The following is a 21,122-nucleotide window of genomic DNA, read 5'->3' on the forward strand; positions in this document are numbered from 1 at the left end:
CGTGATCTGCAGTTCAAGCTCTCACCTTCCTTAGCAATGTGTCCTTAAACTGTTCCAGGTTCCGAATGTCCAGTGTGCCGAGTCCTAGTGGAGTGCCATTTTGAAAGAAGACCGTGTGCACATGTAACACTGTGATTGAGACTTTCCTAATCCAACACTGCCTCACTTTTCAGCTAAATTAGCCCTAAGGCACTTCACGAACGCAACCCGGACATTCTGATTATTTATGAAAGGCTTAAATCCACAGGGAAGAGTTGCAGGTCTCTCGATCTGGCCTGGAGTTTCCGGCACAGCAGACATCTTCCATGGCTCAGACCACGTCCCAGAAGATATATGCATTTTTTAAAAAAAAATTTTTAAATTTAGACGTAGACAGTAGGATTCCATCCCTTCATCATTCCAAGTTTAGGTTACTTCTACAAATTGTGGTATTTGTACCTTTCAGATACAGAAAATAAAAACATAATGTTTATGGTCTCAGCATAACTCATATGATTTCTAGGTAGGAGGTCTAAACTCTGTATTTAAATAAAGGAAAATAACTTGCGTGGTATCTTAAAAAATATTTATTTAAATATAAAATCTTAACAGATTGCAAAACTTATGAATGCCTTTACTTTAAGTCTCTTTAAGAAATCGTAAGAAAATATGATAGACGTAACAGTTTAAAGAAGTAACTAGGATTGCACAGGACTGAGCCAGATCTACCAGCCTTCATTTAAGAGAGGATGCGTGTGAGGACTTAGCTGCAACATTTACTAATCATTCTTCATCCACTGTGTTAAAAATGTGGGTGATGTAGCAGTCTCAGAAATGCATTACTGACTTCTTCCAGTCCTGTGGAGTGACAGACTCGTGGCTTGATGTTAAAAGATCTGCATGTCCCCAGTTGATTGAGCAGCGCATACCTTGTTTTTTCAAAATATTTTGTTTAAGAAGAACCAAAAAAGTAACACCGAAATGTACGTAACACAAACCATTCCCTATTCCAGCGAGCAGAAGTTGGCATTATTACAAGATATGTCTTTGCCATCGCCCTCAATACCACCTCTCGTCTTGAACAGATCATAGAGCAACATTTAATGTGAGATATTCCTCGGTGTGACCCTTATGAGGTCTGTCTGACTATGGGAAACACTTATTCACTTCTTCCCCCCTCCAAATCAAAGGTTGATACCAGAGTGTACAGATTCATTTCCAGCTCCTTCACCCTTATCATTGTTTTCCCGGCTTTTAGGTTAACAGTCCTTTTTATGGACATATGATTTACTGATCTGTTTAAGGGCTAGATCTGCTATACTTAACTATAGGCCAGAGTCATAGTGTCAGTGGAGTATTTTTACTTTGAGACTGAAAATGGCTTCTAGGACTAGCTTATTTTCTGTAGTATTCCATAACTCAGATGATTAACCCATCTTGCATGAAATGGTGCCAATTCCTTTTTCAGTGCCATTGACGTTGCCTATTTTTTCACTTGTTTGCTTTCTGTGCTGAATGTTCCGTTACTCACCTTTCTGTGCATTGTCTTTATACTATTCCTTCCTTGGGCCGAGTAGATACATTAATGAACAGTATTTTCTAAAATTGTGTATGTGCGGAGGAGTCCAACTGGATTAGTTGGTACACTGACTTTTTTTTTTTTAATTACGTTTTTGCTCTGGTTGTTCCTAACCTCTTTATCAGGCAAAAAGAAGCACAAATATCATAAACAACATTTAAAGTGCTGCTGAACTACCACTAATTTGTGTTCCCATTTTACAAATAGTCCTGTTGCAATGCTTTCAGAAGTAAAACCTACGTTTACCAAATTGACTCTTCTACAAGATTACCATTCATATTTGTATTGCTAACAACTTGAAGTTTGATATATGGAATCTTCAAATATTTTATATTGGGGGTGGCGAGCAGACCAAGTAATTACTGTAAATCCTCTCACAGGGAGCTTGCAATGCGAAATTGACATATAGCCCTCCACTTTAAGAGCACACTTTGCTTATGTTCATATTTATGTTACTGTCTCGCACATTCACAGACCTTTGTAGATAAGCTGACATTGACTTTAAATGTTTATGCTCATTTTCAATATTGTTTTGTTTGTAGTGTCACTAAAAATAGCATTTGCACAGATTTCATAACAACTAATGTAGTTTATTTCTGTCTGTTTTCATGTAGATTACGACTCCACCAGCACCTAAGCGACCGGATTCACCAGTGTATGCCAATTTACAAGACTTAAAAATTTCCCAGTCCACACTCCCCCCTGTGCCGAATGGTTCGCCAGTTCAAGTATTCGGAGAATGGGAAACGCACAAAGATAATACCGGGCGAGCGTATTACTACAACAGAAAAACACAGGAAAGAACTTGGAAACCGCCACGATGTACCCGTGATTCTGTTGCGTACAAAGGAGATTCTCAGATCCCAGGCGACAATGAGGTACTGGTCTTTTAAATTGAATGCATTTGTTTTCTGTTAACCATTTCTATTGTAATTAATACATCTTGACTTCAGAATTGTAGTGCCACAGTGGAGGATCACTTTAGCTGCTTAAATCTAACATGCAGTCTATGCACCCTACATCTTACCCAGTTTTCCATCTCCCATTATATGCCCTTTATAACCCTTTATACGTTAAGGTGGTCCATGGTCCTTTTTTACCTAATGGAAGAGCTTTATTATCCCCTTAACCAATTTTTAAAGAGGTTCTAGAGCAGGTATGTTGAAACATAGGGAAAAAGAGAAAGGGCAAAGAATAGAAAGACAAAACAAAGTCAACACCCCTTAGTCCACATGTCCAACTTTTCTCACCCAACCTCCTTTTCCCGCATGGTACGTAAAAAATCTGCAGGAGTTTATCACTCAGTGTTCCTATTTGTCCGAAAGTCTCCCCAAACTTCCTTGAACTTACCACTCTGATCATTTAGCTGGTAGATAATCTACTCATATGATGCCATGCAGTACATCTCCTGTAGCCAATTCTCAGCCGTCAGACCTTTATCTGACTTGCACAACCTTAATATGCAGATTTTGGCGGTTGTGAGTCCAGTCACTAGCCATCTAAGTCCTTGTGGCATGACTTCAGTGTACGAGGAAGCATTGTGTAGGAACACTGCTGTATGATTTAGCGGATGGGCTTTAAAGATGGTGTAATTATGCATCATACATCTTGTCAATATCTGGTCAGTGATGAACATTCCCATAGTATAAGTACTATGTTGCAGACTACAAAGGGGATCTCCAACAAAGGCTTGCTGCTTCCATTGTCTTCCAAGACGAATGTTGCCTATGAAGAAACCGGAAAAACCAGAACTTCAGTCGGGCTTCTCATAGATTTTTATCATGTGGCTGCAATACGGTGTTGTGCTTTCACTAATGACCGAGCTGACGAAAATCTCTGGAATGCACTTCCCAGTTCAAAGAAGACATTTATTATTATTTCACCACAAAGTTCCTAAAAAAGTAGGTTAACAGATTGAAAGCACACGTTCAAAAATAGTCACAGCAATATGAAATGAAAGTATACCAAAATGATTTTCAACTGCAATGTACACAGCAAATAAATGTAGTTATGATTATGCAAAGTAAAGAATAAAGTAAAAATTCATCACAGTAGGGCCTGCCAAGCTCTTCATCTTTTTCATGCCAGCAAGAAGATGACCCCGTTCAACTGCGAGAAAGACCTCCACCCTCACGGGGCAGATATGTCAGGCATTCGACGTCTAATCCTGACCAAGGTCTTGGAAATTCCACCGCTACTGAGCAGGACCACTTTTTTATATCTTAAAGAACCGGAGAGGGCTTTCTGGACAAACCCCTCCCATAAAAAATAAATATTCAAACATGATGGCTAATGTAGGTCAGAGCTGAAAGAAACAGGTTGAAACTGGCCAATCTCACAAATTGTCTCTCTCAAGGCCAAACCGTTCCCTGCTTGCACTAAAAAACAGAAGTCTGGTACATTCTTATCGTGCTGATGGTCCCTGGTCCTTTTATACCTAAGGGTAGAGCTTTATTATCCCCATAACACATTTTTAAAGAGTTTCTAGAGCAGTATGCCGAAACATAGGCAAAAAGAGAAAGGGCAAAGAATCGGTGCCAATATGTCCTAGCTCTTCAGTGAGAAAGAATACAAAAACACGCACAGTTTACAATGTGGAAAAAAACAGACACATTTAACAAGGCAACGTCTAATGCTACTATAAAGTCAATAGGCAGCTAAGCTGAACACAAAATGTAGTCTGCAATTGGTGAACACTGAACAACTAATCCAGGTGCAAAGTAGTGCAACGCAGTCAGTGGTCAAAAACACATATTTCACTACATACGGTAAGCTAGTCTTATCCATAATCCAATCCAGGAGCCCAGCAGCTACTCGAGTATTGGTGTCAAGAGTATGAGATTGGTTATTACTTTATAGATGCTGAAGAGTGCCTCTTTAAGTGGGGCCCAGTTAGTGAGATATTTTAGAATCTGTTATTTTAGAATCTGGCATTTTTGGATGGTAACAGGGAAGAGGATCATAACCTTTCTCATGCGCTGCCTGTGGCACCTAAAGTTGCAAAACTTTGCGTAAGGAGACTGAAATCTGATTGAAATTCAGTGAATGTATAAAGTCTGTGTAGACTTATTATATGGTCTATTTTGAAGAGCCCTTTGGGATTCCTCATCTGGCCAGAATGTGTTCTATTTGTATTTACCTATTGCCCCATAGCTAGCTGGGTCCCTCTGTGTATTCCATTGTTTATTTTTAGGCTGAGTACGCAAGCTCTTTGACCTGTTGTAAGTATTGGGGGCTGTTAACCACGTCCGCCTCACGCCCATCACTTTCACTCGTTCGTGGGCTTGCTTTTCAAAAATTACTTGTCATTGGTAAATGTTTTACGTTTGTCCTACTCGTGATCCACTAGTGTCTGACCAGGGTTGTGCCACGCCTGACAGAATCTGCTCCCCATGCTTTCTGATACGCTTGTGATGGTGCCTTTCACTCTCATGCCAGCACTGACAGGGGCTGAACAACCGGCTTTGTCATGTCCAGTGTCTAGTTGTATGTCATTTATGGGGGCATGCCTCAGTCCCCTGATATCTGGCATCCGACAGGGACTGTGTCCCACTTTTTTCACCTCCGTGTCCAAACCAGCTGTGATTAAAGGTCCTCATTTCTCCAGATTGACAGTGGTGGTTGTGCCTCGATCTCTCCTGTAGCCAGTGTCTCACAGAGGCTGTGTACAACCAGCTCTTGCATAGTGCCTTCACACATGCCGGATGTCTGACACAAGCTGTGTGCAGCTTTACTCTCCTTCATGTCTGATAGAGAATGAGTCCCTGTTTTCTCGTGCATTGTGTCTCATAGAGCTGTCCTTAGTTCTCTCATATGCTTGATGTTTGACAGTGTGTGCCGTAATCTTGTGCCTGGTCTTTGGCCGTGGTTAAGTCCCATTCTTTCTCGTGCACGGTGCCCATAGTGGGTCCTAATGAGTGCCCGGTGTCTGCCAGTCTCTCTGCATCGTGCCATGTCACGTTACGTGTCTGACAGGGTCCGAGTCTTGTGTTCTCTTGTGCCTGTGTAAGACACAGGTGGAGCTCCATGCTCTTGTGCACGGTGTCTGTCAGGTCATGTGCCCCTAGGTCATTTTACTGCACGTGGTCTCATGCCCGGTGAGAGAGAGTGAGAGAGAGTGAGAGAGAGTGAGAGAGAGTGAGAGAGAGTGAGAGAGTGAGAGTGAGAGAGAGAGTGAGAGAGAGAGTGAGAGAGAGAGTGAGAGAGAGAGTGAGAGAGAGAGTGAGAGAGAGAGTGAGAGAGAGAGTGAGAGAGAGAGTGAGAGAGAGTGTGAGAGAGAGAGTGAGAGAGAGTGTGAGAGAGAGTGTGAGTGTGAGAGAGAGAGTGTGAGTGTGAGAGAGAGTGTGAGAGAGAGTGTGAGAGAGAGTGTGAGAGTGTGTGAGAGTGTGTGAGTGTGAGAGTGTGTGAGAGTGTGTGAGTGTGAGAGTGTGTGAGTGTGAGAGTGTGTGAGAGTGTGTGAGAGTGTGTGAGAGTGTGTGAGAGTGTGTGAGAGTGTGTGAGAGTGTGTGAGAGTGTGTGAGAGTGTGTGAGAGTGTGTGAGAGTGTGTGAGAGTGTGTGAGAGTGTGTGTGAGAGTGTGTGAGAGTGTGTGAGAGTGTGTGAGAGTGTGTGTGAGAGTGTGTGAGAGTGTGTGAGAGTGTGTGAGAGTGTGTGAGAGTGTGTGAGAGTGTGTGAGAGTGTGTGAGAGTGTGTGAGAGTGAGTGTGAGTGAGTATATATATATGTGTGCGCCCGCACGCCTCACGCTCTCTCGCACCCAATGTTCAGCAGTAGCAGAGCCCCGGGATCTCTCATACCAAGCGGATGACCCTCACACTCGCTTTTGGCCGTGTTTAACAATAGCTGTCTCGTACCCTCTCATGTCCATTAGCCGTGATTCGCGGTCTCCAAGGCCCAGAGTTTGACAGGATTAACCAAGGACTTTAGGCCTTGTCGAAAGAACTGCAGATAGTAAAATATGTGGTAGGAAAAGGCAAATTATGCGGCATAATGTGGCACTCTGTAATAATATTACTTTATTATTTCAACATTTTTACACTTGATAACGCTGTCCAGAACATTGGTCGTGCTCCGTTAGTACTATTTTAATATCCAAACATAGCATTAAGCAACAAAAAGGTGACCAGTCCAGTTTTACAAAGGGTCTTTCACTGCGCAGCAACACGTGTTGCTGCACCTTTAGTAACTTTTAAACTGTTTGCGCTAGAAACAAATTTCTTTTGTTAATATCTGCAGATCATGCGGCAGATGATGGATTCTGTGGCAAATGCAGCAAATCTGTAACTATGCAAAATTGCAACGGCCGCACAATCGCATAATTCCAGTGGTCCTGGTTTTATGTTACTGTCAAGTCTGACAAACCTGTTGTGACCCCTGGTCGCCACCATTTAATCCCCATATAGTCCCATATCGTGTCAGTGAGCATTGCCTCGTCTGTTCCACATGTGGGGCAAACCAATGTCATGTTTGGCTACATAACCTGTAAAGGTGCAGGAGCAGCTTTGGACTGGTCAGTCGGGCAATATGACAGTACCCTGATGGGACAGATAAATGTATTGGCCATTTTTAAAGGAAGAAGGTAAATAGAAGTGCTTTAGTTATATGCAGGGCCACTGGAATAATGTAGAAAAGAGGACCAAATTATGCTGTAGGGTTGACCAGTTTATGGGGCAAGAGAAGTCAGTTATGTATTTACAACGCCAGTAGCTCGAACTCCAGCAAACGTGAGACCTATTGCATTACAAATGCTTGTTACTCTCTTGTGTGCTTTTATGTGATGCACGCGCCACTGAGTGCAGAATAGAATTCGACTTTTCATACTTTAGGAAGTCCTCAGTATATACCGATCTCTAGTCGACATGTTTCCTTAGTATAGCATTTTTTTTTCAACCCAATCCAGTGCATCAGGGGTAGCTTGTAAATGCTTCCAGAGTTGGGCCAATTGAAAGGGTAGCCTTAAATTACCTAAACCACACGCATCCATGGAATAATGAGGTCTCAGATTAACATTTTTACAGTCTTTAAGTGTAGGTTTTCTTTCATGCCACAAGAGTTTTGGACAATTTAGTTATTGTTTTTATAATGTTTGTGGGAACGAAGAGTAATACCATAACAAAGACATAATTCATACACAGCATAATATTTATTTTTCGAACTTTTTTCAGCAAGGAGAAATTTAAGAAACTGCCTGCTTATATCGCTTTGGCTCTTGTTAATTAACAGATTTGTTATCCAGTATTACAGTGTGTCGCACCCTCTTTAGATGGATCCCTGTATATTTTAGATTGGTCTCTTCATCTACATTGGGAATGTTCTATTGATACCACAGTTGTAACTGGTGTCCTTGGTAGTGCCTTGCACTTGTCCCAATTGACATAGTAACCGGAAAAGGTAGAGAATTTTGAAGTATGAGCACAGTGATTGTGTGCTTTAGGTCTGAGAGCGTCACCACGGAATCATCCTCTTAGAAAAGTGCTTTGTGCTCCCCCACCAGGAGTTAGTATGCCTTTAATTTCTTCACAGTGCTGAATCGCTGCTGTTCTCGTTATATCCAATAAGAGGGGTATAAAGCTGTTACACATCACTACAGCTGTAGGGTTTGAGGTATAAACACTTTACATTAGAGACAAAGCTATCTCCGATTCCCACACGTCAGCTCTCTAAACAAATCATCCCACTTTACCCTGTTGAATGCTTTCTGCACGTCTAATGAGATTATCTTCTGGTCCTTATTTCATATTTGCCAAAGCAGATGAACTAGGGACCTCAGGCGAGCTGGGGAGGAGTGGTGTGGGACAAACCCTGTCTGACCTGGGTAAATTAAAGTCGGTAGGGCTTGCTTTAAGCGATTTGCTTGCAGGTGTGAATCTTAATGTCGACATTAATCAATAAAATCAATCAGTAATTCCTGCATTGTAGCTGATCCTTATCTGGCTTTAGACTAGAAACGTTTTTGCAGTATTAAATTAAGGGATGGGTTGTGTGCTGTGTGAAATGCCTGCAAATATCTTATGTAAAGATGCCCCAAGAGTAATCAGTCTAATCTTGGGTTTTTGCGTGTGGACATAATGTCAGTTGTCTGCTCTACTCGTGTAATCTCAGCTCCCAGTGATTGATGTAGCTCAAGAGAGTGTGTACATTTTGCGAAGGGCGGCTGCTCTTTTGCCTGGGAGTGTCTGCTTTCATATGTGTACAATGAGTTGTACAGTTCTCTAAATGTTGCTATAAATGGAGAGACGGGGGCGCAACCACAAGAAATCCTGTTTATTATTGCTGGGATCATATGTTTTGCTTTTTGCTGTCACAGCTGAAGGGCTAAAAGGGTGCCCCACTTTCTCTTATAGTGGCTCTGGTGCCGGTGAAATAGAGCTTTTTCTGTTTGGGTCATTAATATAGCTTTCAGCTTGTATTTTGCATTAAGAAGACACCTTAATGTGGTTCAGGAGTGATCTGTATTATATTTGTTCAGCTCAGTTCTACTCCTTTCAACTAGACTCTGATGGTGTCTTAATCTACTTTTGCTCAAAGGAGCATCCCTCATTTCTTCCTCTATAGGTGTCTTTCCTTGCCACCCATAGAGTTTGTGGGAAGGTTACTGTACCTTCTCTTTCCCTTGGGTAGGTGTGTAGGAAAGCCTTCAGATATTGTCTATCTGACCGCAGTTTACAGTGGTGCATATTCAGCTTCCAGAACCCCATGGGTGTTTTCTTGAAACCCTAAGGAAGTGCGAATATGGAGTGTGTCATGGTCAGACATGCTGCATGGTTTAATAGAGGGTTGCATGACCCTGGGCAACAATACCAACGATGGGTAGAAGTCCATACGAGTATGTATCCCATGCACAAAGGTTGTGAGGTGTAGTCTCTCAGATGGATGCTTAATACCCTATTGGTCAGTTACTGAAAAGTATTTTTTTAAATCTTTGAGTAGGTGCCAATCTGTAGCTGGGGTTATTGTCTGGCGATCTGATTTGTCTAGAAATGTTTCTTGCACTAAGATCCAATCTCCTCATATCAGAACTTTTCATTAAGTCAAACATACAAACATACAAACATTCAAAACATAGTGACCATTAGCATATCTCTAGGTCCAGTTGACTCGCAATGGGTGCCCTTTTTTAATCGGGTAAGATCTGGCAGAAGTGCCTTTACTGTATTGATAGATTTTTCTGAGCCAGATCTTATGCAGCTTGGCACTTTCTTCTCTCCTGTATCAATGCTTTATCTTGGGTTACCGTTTTCAAATGAGGTATGACTTTCTTCTGCTTTACATAATGCATCAGTCTATTAACATTCAATGAAACTAGTGACAGATATTGAAGAAATTGCATTTAAAGACCCTCCTGACAATCCACAGCCTACTTTGTACAGGTTGCGGGAAGGTTGTACCTGTGCCTGAGATTTGGGTATGCAGGGTAGAATCAGTCACCTATGTGGAGATGCTGTTCACTTGACTTCAGGTCTTGTGTATTGGAGTGCTTAAGAGGCACCTTTATAGGGATTTTCTCCCTAAGTATAAGTGACTACCAGTTATATCAGATGCAGTGTTAAACGTGGACCAAACTAGTTATTGTAAATGGGAACAGTGGGTATTTTGTGGTGTATCTGGGGTAACATGTAATCCGCTGAGCCACTCAAGAACCAAGTGTGGGTCCATCCCTTTTACAAGAACCAGTGAATTATTATCCTAATGAACCAGGTCACAAACACTAGTTACCCTGAACAGTATGGAGAACTGTGTGTTATATAAAAAAGGTTGGGTGTTAGCTGGCTGTTATCTAGTACCTGTTTAGATGCAGGGAAAAGTAACCACATAAGGTAAATGTCTTGGGGACATGTCTTTCATACAGATCTTTAAAAACCGTCACAGGCAATTTAAGTACATCCATTCACTCAAATTTGCACTATGGAAATATTGTCCCAAACATTTCTCGATTGTAATGCAAACCTGGTCATTGGCTATTTGTCGTCCATATCCTCCAGGGTTGTCTCTCACGATCTGCACAACTTTTATATTGGCTTACTCAGGGATCTAGACAGGGCTGTCAGAGTGGATAGTGTTGCAGTTTCAAATGTTTCTTTCCTGATGCCTTGTATCATCTTCAAACCTTTCTTGTTCAGTTGTCCGTATTCGGTTGGAGAGAGCCTGTGGTACATTAAAGTACTCACTAGTCTTGCTGAGACATTTCCATTCTTACATTGTCCATAGCATCCAAGAACTGATCCAGTCGGTTCGTGTCCAAAAACTCCATTGACCATTGTTTGTGCATTATGATCATTGTTGCTTATTCAAAGAGCCCATAGCAGATCTGCAGCTTTTTCAGTTTCTGTTGCAGGGCTCAAACGTTTCCTCTCTGTGTAGTATAATTTGACAAGTCTTGGAAGACGAGAATTTTTAGGTCACCATATAAAAAGGCGCCAGTACGCTTTGCAGTCTTTCATACAGGAAGCAAGATTTGATTTGCCTCATACTATTAGTTTTGCCTACATTCCTCGACCAGACCCTGTATGCCCTTTGAATTTCCAAGTGTGACTGGATGTAATACCTGTTATTTCAAGGAGGGGATCCTATCATCTTATCGAGTTTCTCATGAACACCTGAGAAGTGCAAATTGTCTCTTCTATTCCTTTCTTCAAATTCAGTGAGTATATTTTGCATGTTTTAGTGATTACGCTCCTAGACTCATTTGCTCTACTTTCACTAGCTGTCTTCTGTTGCTGACAATGTGTTTTCTTCAATTGTGGATATCGAGGTTTTAAGTGCTGTGAGGTATTTGAGAATTATGTTCAACGCAGAGTCTTGCTGTATATTGCCCAAGATTTTAGATGGCTTGATAGGCCTGCCTGTTACTGATTCTGTGAAAAGCAGCTGTCTTCATGGTTTTTACATCAGTGGGGGCCAGTTAAAAGGCAATGCTTCAGGTTTGTTTTTGAAAGGTAGCAGAGAACAGGTTCTGGAGACAATCAGGGCAATCACGATCATCTCATCTCTTCTGTCAGCTGTGCATGGTGTTCTCTTTACCCCCATGTGCTGGAATACCTCCCTCCCTGCAGCACCTGTGTGTGTATATCATCTGATTATAGCTTGTTTCTAATCTTGTCACCGCAGTCCTGTGGAAGCAGTGGGCATTACCCCATCATCCTTTTTTCGTTAATTTAGCTCTACATTTAGTTTCAAACCGATGCAAGGAGTAGTGGAAGTATGCCTATTCTTCTAATTTCTCTGGCTTGTGTGATATAAGCAGCTAGATGTTTATGCTTAACTAACATACATAAAAGATGATAAAACTATTCATTCCTGTAGCTTGTTATTGTATTAAGTAATTTTTGCATTCTTTCTACCAGTAGCTGCTTTATATGTTGGGGGGGATAGGATAATTGTGTAACTTGTTCCTGGTGCTCCAAAACCTTGAGGGCTGCAATCCCTTTACCTATTGCGGTCCTCCAGCTCCTTCCAGCCTAAGCAACAGTGTATCAATTATGTCCAGCTGTGACTCAGGTTATCTCCTCTGTCTGACGGCCTCATTTGTCTTCCTTAGCCCATGTTTGACCATAGATGTTGTTCGTGGTGGATGTGTCCTGGTAGACCTCAAGAGAACACCATCTTACTTGGGCTCCAGAATCTACCAAAATGTATGCATATAAAAAGAAAACCTTTAGTTGAAGATTGAAATGTTAAAAACAATAATTAGACATGTCAGTCCAGTGGTGGAAAAACACAACTCTCAAATAAAATGTTTCTCCATAGTACAAATATGTGAAGGCCTGAAGAAAGAGAGCAAGCTTCTCACTGGCAGTGATGATCCATGACCAAAGCCTGTTTTTATTTTTTGTTTGATTCTTCTCCTTCTCCTTTTTTCCTTTTTCTTCTTCTCCTTCTCCTTTTTTCCTTTTTCTTCCTCTTCCTTCCTCCTCCTCCTTTCTTCTTCCTTCCTTCTCCCTTCCTTTTTCTTCATCTTCCTCCAACTTCTTCCATCTTCCTCGTCCTCCTTCCTTCTCTCCACCACCACCACCTCTGGAATGTCTTCTGCTCCTACTCCTCCACCACCACTACCCCCTTTGGAATGTCTTCTGCTCCTCCTATACAACCATTACCACCTCTGGAATTACTCTTGCCCCTCCTCCTCTGGAACATCTCCTGCTCCTCCACCAGCATCAGCACCTCTGAAACGTCTTCTGTCCCTACTCCTCCTCTCACACCACCAAAACATCCAGAATGTCTTCTGCCCCTACTCCTCCACCTCCTGAATGTCTTTCGCCCCTCCTCCTCCACGCCACGTCTTCTTCCCTTCCTCCTCCTCTTCCCTCCTCCAGAACGTTTTCTGCCCCTCCATATTTTTCAGAGTTCCAGCTATCCAAATAGAGCCTTTAGGTCTCCTGATTTGAAACGGGTGACTGGAGAAAAAGCTCCGTCATCTAATGAAATGTATTTCTATTCTTGCATTTGGGTCCCCTGATTGTCTAAGAACTCTGGTTTGATACAGACTAGCATGCCAGATTTCTCTAACTTTTCAACTATTTCAAGCCACCTATATTTAAAAAAAAAAAAAAAAAAGTATTTTAAAAGTGTTTTGGGTGTTCTCTGTCTCGGCTTATGGACCCACTCACTCAAGTGGGGTACTGTTTTTCATAGAGTGGTGGGAACACAGAAAAGTAGGTGATGTGTTATTAGCAAATTAATATCTCCTCGTTTTTGACGTCCAGTTGTAAGTCATTGTGCAAGAATTAACTAATTTTCCACTATGCCCTCCAAATCATGTATTATGGGTGGTCCCAAATTCAGAGTTGTTCAAATAACCATAGTTCCTACAATCATCATCTTAGGCATATTTTAAAAATACGTATGTTTCTGTTGTGCTCATCTTTAATTAGATTTGACCATGGTTAATACACAATGAAAAGTCATTATAGGCTGCAGCTCAGTTAATTGGTCTGTTTATCTTGTGTTTTGGGCCAACCAACCATCACTATATTCCATGTGTACTGCAATGTACAGTACTGGCAATTGGCCTCTGCTCCTTTTGTTAAAGAGATCCCGCATTGCCACCTGCGAGGAGGTAAGTGAGCTTTTTTTTTTCTTCCTAAGTGAACATGAAGAAAGATTAGGGTTACAATTAAGTAACCGTTCCTTCTGATGGATACAACTACATGTGGATTCCTCACCTATTGAATACCCCCATTGCGCCAGCATTCAACTGAAATCTTCTTCCTAGCTTCTGCACGTCGACGAGGACGTCACAATTGCCCATGCAACGCCGTCTGATTTCATACAGGCAATAAGAGGTCCTCGCCGACGTCAGCTCCCTTTTTTTCCGTGCCATTCGAAACGGTCATCTTTGAGGGAGCTACTGTTGCTGCTCGACGTAGTTACAGTGTTTTTTGGCTATTTTTTGCTTTGAGACATTACAATGTTGCAAAGAAAGTCAGGATTCAAGCGCTGCCGAGAGTGCGGAGGCATCAGCGTCATCTGGACTCCCGGCGTCATCGAATCTCGACGCCGGTCGAGTAAGGAGAGGTCTCGATCGAGGTCACCATCGACTCAACGTCGAAAGACTTGGGAAGTTAGTCCCACTGTCTCTCTCCAGCCGCCGACGCCGTTACCATCTCCGACTTCACCAATGTAACCAGTTAATCCTCCTTCGGTGTTCGAGGTTCCACAGCCTCAGGTGTTTTCTCCGTCCATGCAGACATCGGGACCGGCTTCGATGTCGCCTTCGAACCAGGCACCTCAGTACCCGGCTTTCCCGGCCCCTGGAGCCGATAGTACCGCATTCTTGAATGCAATGTTCTCCATCTTCCAACAGATGGCTCCAGGTGGTGGACCGGCTGGTCCGTCAGGCCCTTTGGCCTTCAACATGGGTGCTCCGGCTCCACTTCGACCGGCACCCTTTATGCCGTTTCTTCCCTTGGGAAATGTGGGCTCGACGCCGGTATCGGCGCCTGTGGCTGTGGCTTCGGCTCCTGTGGCGTCGGTGTCTCAGCCAGCGACGCCAATTAGACCTCCACCGACTCCGGAACAGTCTTCAGTCTGTCCTGCTCCACATTCAGCGCTGAAGAAATCCATGGCGCCGTTAGATCTGGTGTCTGACGGATCCGAGGATCGGCGTCAAGCTTTGACATCTGCTGACGTCATGTCGATGCCGAGGATAGAGGAGAGACTGCATTTGAGGAGACTTGCTCTTCGCCTCCTTGAAGAGCAAGAATACCGTAGACAGGCATTGGAGGAAGGGGAGATTGAGGACTCTCGTGAAGGTCTCCATGGCTTGGACACGGCTAGTGGTCTGGACACTTCTCCTGAATGGGACTTGTCATCACCTGGGGAGTGAGTACACAGAGGAGGCAACGACTTTTCATTCAGTTATTAGAAAGGTGGCTGACTTCTTGGACCTCCCTTTGCCGGTGTCTGAGACGAAGCCAAACATCTTGACAGAAGTGTTGCACCCTGCCTCAACAACTGCAGAGCCACTTTTGCCTTTTAGTGAGGCTCTACTGGACCCCATTATGGAAGTCTGGAAGAAGCCGGTGTCATCTCCGGCGGTGAATAGATCTGTGGCTCTGAGATATCGGGTTGCACTGGCTGACACAGGCTTTCTTTCCAGGCATCCAACTCCTGAAAGCCTAGTGGTTCAGGCTTCTTGCTCAGCTCGATCTGCTCCTGGATCCTTTCCAGCTGTGCCCTCGGATAGAGACTCTAAAAAGATGGACATGTCATCAAAGAAGGTTTTCTCGTCATGTAGCATGGCTTTGAAATCCACCAATGCTACGTGCATCTTAGGGAGATACATTTACGCCCTGATGGACGAGATTAAGTCAACGCACACTGAGGTTCCTCAAGAATTATTGAGCCTGGCTTCTGATGCTCAATCAGCAGCAACCCAGGTTATTCAATCTGGGTTGGATACATCTGACTCTGTTGCTAGAGCTATGGGTACTGCTGTGGCTACGAGGAGGTAGGCCTGGCTTCGTAGCTCTGGTTTTTCCTCTGATGTACAATCAACCCTCTTGGACCTTCCTTTTGATGGTGACAAGCTTTTCGGCGCCAAGGCGGATTCGGCTTTAGAAAGGTTCAAGGAGAGTCGAGCCACTGCCAAGTCGTTGGGCTTGCAATCCTCTTCTTCATCCAGATTTTTTAGGAGGTTTCGAGGATTTGGTCGTGGTGGTTCCTCCTCCTTTCGAGGAAAATTCCAGCAGCCCACCTCTGCTCTCTCCTAGAGATCTTTCAGAGGGAGGGGTAGGGTCCGCACCAGGGGAGCCACTCAGCAGCACTCTGCCTCTTCCTCTTCCACTGGGGGGGGGGGGGGGGGGGTGCATCATGGGAAGCAGCCTTAGGCTTCCGCCAATTCCTTCTCACTCCACTCCTATAGGGTGGAGGTTACTGAATTTTCTCCACAAGTGGGAGGTCATAACATCGGACTCCTGGGTTACCAGCATTGTGGGGAAAGGCTATGCCCTACCCTTTCGGGAGTTTCCGCCCCCCATCCCGCCCCGTCCCTCCTACTGTTCAGAAGAACACCTCCTGTTACTAGAACAGGAGGTTCAAGTCCTACTTTCAAAGGGTGCGGTGGAGTTGGTTCCAGAGCAGGAAAGGGGTCAGGGTTGTTACTCCAGATACTTCCTGATCCCCAAGAAGGATGGTCGATTGAGGCCAATCCTGGACCTGAGGATCTTGAATTGGTTCCTCAAACAGGAGAAGTTCAAGATGCTGACCCTAGCTCGGGTGCTTTTGGCGCTGAACGATGGAGATTGGATGGTGTCTGTCGACTTGCAGGATGCTTACTTTCATATCCCAATACTCAAGTCGCACAGGAGGTATCTCCGGTTTGTGGTGGGGTCGCAGCACTATCAGTTTGCGGTCCTCCCATTTGGTCTTACTGCCGCACCCAGAGTCTTCACAAAGGTGATGTCGTGGTTGCGGCGGAGCTCATAAGGAAGGGGATAGCAGTTTTTCCTTATCTGGACGACTGGTTGATCAAAGCCTAGTCTCCGGAGCTCGTGCTGCATCACCTTCAGTCGACAACCCAGTTGTTGTTCGACCTGGGTTTTTCAGTGAATGTACCCAAATCTCACCTAGAGCCCTCTCAGCGCCTCCTGTTCATAGGGGCAGTACTGGATACAACATTGAGTCGCGCCTTTCCTCCGCCTCAGCGGATTCAAGACATTCAGGTGTTGGTTCCAATGTTTCAAAGTGGGGCGGTCATTCCGGTCCTCAAGGTCCTACGTCTGCTCGGTCTGTTTGCTTCTTGCATTCTGTTGGTCACTCATGCTCGCTGGCACATGAGGGCTCTTCAGTGGTGCCTCCGGAAGCAGTGGTCTCAGCACAAAGGGGATCTCGAAGGATCAGTAAGGATCTCCGGGGACGCTGCAGCGGATTTGAAATGGTGGATTGCGGACGGCAATCTTTCCCAAGGAATGCCGTTCTCGCAACCTCCGCTGGTGACCACGGTAATAATGGATGCTTCCACTCTAGGGTGGGGAGCTCATCTGGGGGACCTGGAGATCAAAGGTCTTTGGTCTCCAGTGGAACAGATGTTTCATATAAATCTGTTGGAGTTGCAGGCGATACGTCTTGCACTCAAGGCCTTCCTCCCTTCCCTTCGCGGTCAGTCGGTTCAGGTCCTGACGGACAATACTACCGCGATGTGGTATATAAACAAGCAGGGAGGAGTAGGGTCGTACCTTCTCTGCAGAGAAGCTCTACGGCTTTAGTCCTGGGCAATGGACCATCAGATTTGTTAGGTAGCAAATCATCTGGCTGGAGTCTTGAACGTGTGTGCGGATTCTCTCAGTCGCCATTTCTCGACCGATCACGAGTGGCGTCTCCATCCGGACCAAGTCTGTCTAATCTTCCAGATGTGGGGGTTTCCTCGGATAGATCTGTTTGCCACCTGGGAGAATTCGCACTGCCCGTTATTCTGCAGCCTCCAGTATCCGGTACAAGGAGCGTTGGGGGGCGCGTTTCAGATGACCTGGTGCGACCAGTTGCTTTACGTGTTTCCCCCATACCCTTAATTCCTCGAGTTCTGAGGAAAATTCGTCAAGACCAGGCCCAAGTCATCTTAATAACTCCGGATTGGCCAAGGAGGGTTTGGTACTTGGACCTTCTCCAACTCTCACTGTGCCCTCCGCTCCGTCTCCCTCTCAGGGCAGACCTCCTCTCGCAATCTCAGGGGCAGGTTTTACACCCCCACCTCCAGAGCCTGCACCTTCATGCCTGGAGATTGAACGGGGCAACCTGAGTTCCTTTTCTCTCCCGCCTGATGTAGTGGATGTTATCTTATCGGCCAGGCGACACTCCACTAAATCTATCTACGCTAATAGGTGGGCTAAATTTGTGATTTGGTGTGGAGAGAGGCAAATTGATCCCTTAAGTGCTCACTTATCAGATATCTTGTCTTTTGCATTGACTCTGGCACAGAGGGATTGTGCAGTGGCTACGGTTAAAGGATACTTATCTGCCCTGTCAGCCTTTCTATGTCTTCCAGACCAACCTTCTCTATTCAAATTTCCAATAGTTCTTAGATTTTTAAAGGGTCTTATTAACAAATTTCCTCCCACTCCTTTCATTATGCCACAGTGGGATTTAAACCTGGTTCTGACTTTTCTTATGGGTTCCTTGTTTGAGCCTATGCATTCTTGCCCCTTAAGGTTATTAGTCCTAAAGACGGTTTTCCTGGTAGAAATTACTTCCGCAAGAAGAGTGAGTGAGCTGCAGGCTCTATCTGTAAAACCCCCTTACACATCTTTTTATGGGGATAAGGTGGTGTTGAGGACCAAGGCTGCTTTCCTACCAAAGGTTGTTTCACCCTTTCATATGGCCCAAACGATTACTCTTTCCACGTTTTATCCTCCGCCTCATCCTTCAAAAGAAGAAGAGAGACTACACCGCTTAGACCCAAGGAGAGCGCTAAGATTTTGAGGACAGAACGAAGGATTTCAGGCTGGAGGATCAGCTCTTCATCGGGTACGTGGGAAAGAGAAGAGGAAAGGCAGTCCACAAGAGAACACTCTCCAGGTGGATCATTCTTTGCATTAAAATGTGTTACTCTTTAGCAAAGAAGGAACCCCCTGATGGTATAAGAGCTCATTCCACCAGAGCTAAGTTGGCCTCTTCGGCCTTGGCTAGGGGTGTTCCTGTGGTCGACATCTGCAAGGCCGCGACTTGGTCATCCCTCCACACTTTTGCGAAGCGTTACTGCTTGGATTCTGAGGTTAGGAGGGATGGCCATTTTGCACAGTCAGTGCTGCAGTATTTCTTGGTTTGACCATTCAGGCACCCACCACCGAGTGCGGTACTGCTTTGGGACTCTTCAATAGGTGAGGAATCCACAGGTAGTTGTATCCATCAGAAGAACGAGTTACTTACCTTCGGTAACGACTTTTCTGGTGGATACATTAGCTACCTGTGGAATCCTCACGGTCCCACCCGCCTCCCCGTTGCCTGTCTGGTCAAACCAAGTTGTTGTTGGGTGTGCTCCTCTTGGTTTTGAGGACTTGTACATATACTGTTTGTGTATTTTATATATATATATATATATATATATATATATATATATATATATATATATATATATATATATATATATTTGTGTACTTTATTTTTTTTTTTAAGTTCTTGAAGTGATGTATTATCTTGAATGTCATTAAATATTGCTATTTGATTATTTATCTCAATGGCCTATTATTCTCAGGCACGTAAAAAATGTTGGTACTGACGTCGGCGAGGACCTTTTATTGCCTGTATGACGTCAGATGCCGTCGCGTGGGCAATTGCGACGTCCTCATCGACGCGCAGAAGCTAGGAAAAAGATTTCCGTCTAATGCTGGCGCAATGGGGATATTCAATAGGTGAGGAATCCACAGGTAGCTAATGTATCCACCAGAAAAGTCGTTACCGAAGGTATGTAACTCGTTCTTCTCCATCATGAGATCTTCACTAATGGTCATAAACACTGAATTCAAGAGATTGTGAAGTTCTTACTAATAAGTGGCAATGTTACTGGAAATAAATTACTCAAATTAAAACTGAAACCATTGGTCAAACAGATCAGCTAGTCTAGTAAAGTTGTTAATGGCTTTCCATGTAACTGCCTCACGTGTACCTACAGTTTGGCCACTCCTTAACATTGTCATAGATAAGCTTTTCTCCCTCTTGAGCCTTGTGTTTTGTCAGGAAGGACTAATGCTTACTTGGTAGCAGTTAGGAACATTCTAATAAGATCATATTTAACTTGTTCCCCTTTATGAATATCTTTCATGTGTTTTTTAAAGATGAAAACTAAACAACCTTCTTGCATCTAGTGCATGGTGTGACCATCAGCAGGACAGGCTCAATTTGGGGAAGAAAAAAGTTGAATCAAAAATGGTATGATTATTAGCAAAAATCAGTACCTATTGTGGGCAAATTGAAGCACACATTTTTGTAAACTACCCTTTTTTAATACCGTTCTGTAATCGCCCTGTAAACATAATGCTTTAAGCTTCCTTGCTCTATGGGTTGTTGTGTTGACTGCAGAAACACAACTCTGTTAGGTAGGTGATGTGTTGATACATTGGGCATGAGCTCAAAAGGGAAATGTTAATTTGCAAAGAAGTAAAGGCCCACCTGCAGTCTGGTTATGAGCTTGCAACCTGCAGGGCTTTCCAGGAGCAGGGTAAGACATCTGAGGCAAGAATCCGCTTTGCACACAGGAGATCTTGTCCAGGAAGCTTCTGCCACAAGCTGTTTTGCTATTGCCTACTATTGTGGGGTGCTGCTTGGTCAGAGTAAGTGTTTGCAGAGGCTTGGTTGGGCCCTTCTTAAATTATTTGGTTTCGGGCTTCACCTTATGATGTTGGGCCCTTGGCACAGGAACTTTTTGTTTCCATATTTCCCTTGGGTTGTGGACATCATTGTGTCCCAGTGCAACTATTAGTCCACATACTTGCTATGCTATTACCGCAACAGTAGTGATTCACTAGTTTGAGCCTTGCAGCTGTTCACAAGCGATAGTTCTGTATTGTATTTGTGAAAATGCCTGAGATTAGAGCACTTTTGCTGCCTGCCTGCCCGCCAATACAGCTTTAGTCTTCTGCTCCTATCAGCCCTTCTGAAGTTGCAGCGGCTCACCATTTGGGGTTTGTTGTTTAGATAGCTGGGGACGATCCCTAGCATACAGCGGAGATTTTCAAACCCTCTGGAAGCAGGTGGCTTGTTCCAGGCTGTGTGAGTCTAGCAAGCGGATTCCTTCGGACAGAATGAGAATAATAATGAGACTGGACCAGTACCCAAATATATGAGAACTTCTACTGTCTGGCCTACTCTTCTTCTTTTTGTTTTATCGTTTTCAGCCTGTGTTGCATTTACTTGTAAAGGAAATGAATGATGTTTACTCTTTAAGCAATGGAAGGAAGTCTAAGGTTTTGTATTCTTATAATTTTCTTACACTTCACATTTTGTTCTTGGTGCCTATGAATTTCCTGTTTTTTTTATTTTAGTTTTTTATTTTGACTTTTGGCTCTGACAGTACAATCTTACCGCTCAAACATGTTTTAAGACCTGAAACAATTGTTTTCAAATTTATACAGGTAG

The 21,122-nt window shown here is 43.9% G+C and overlaps 1 protein-coding gene across 6 annotated transcripts in view; it reads left to right on the top strand.

Moving 5' to 3' along the window:
* The window catches only part of ARHGAP12 (Rho GTPase activating protein 12), a 455,441-nt gene that overhangs the window by 146,853 nt on the left and 287,466 nt on the right, over nucleotides 1-21,122 (top strand). For all 6 annotated transcript variants that reach the window (XM_069211253.1, XM_069211258.1, XM_069211254.1 and 3 more), the window contains exon 3: nucleotides 2,173-2,436. In XM_069211253.1, the coding sequence (XP_069067354.1) occupies nucleotides 2,173-2,436 (264 nt within the window). The remainder of the gene's footprint in view (nucleotides 1-2,172; nucleotides 2,437-21,122) is intronic.

This window comes from Pleurodeles waltl, chromosome 10, assembly GCF_031143425.1.
Source record: "Pleurodeles waltl isolate 20211129_DDA chromosome 10, aPleWal1.hap1.20221129, whole genome shotgun sequence".
Classification (NCBI taxonomy): Eukaryota; Metazoa; Chordata; class Amphibia; order Caudata; family Salamandridae; genus Pleurodeles; species Pleurodeles waltl.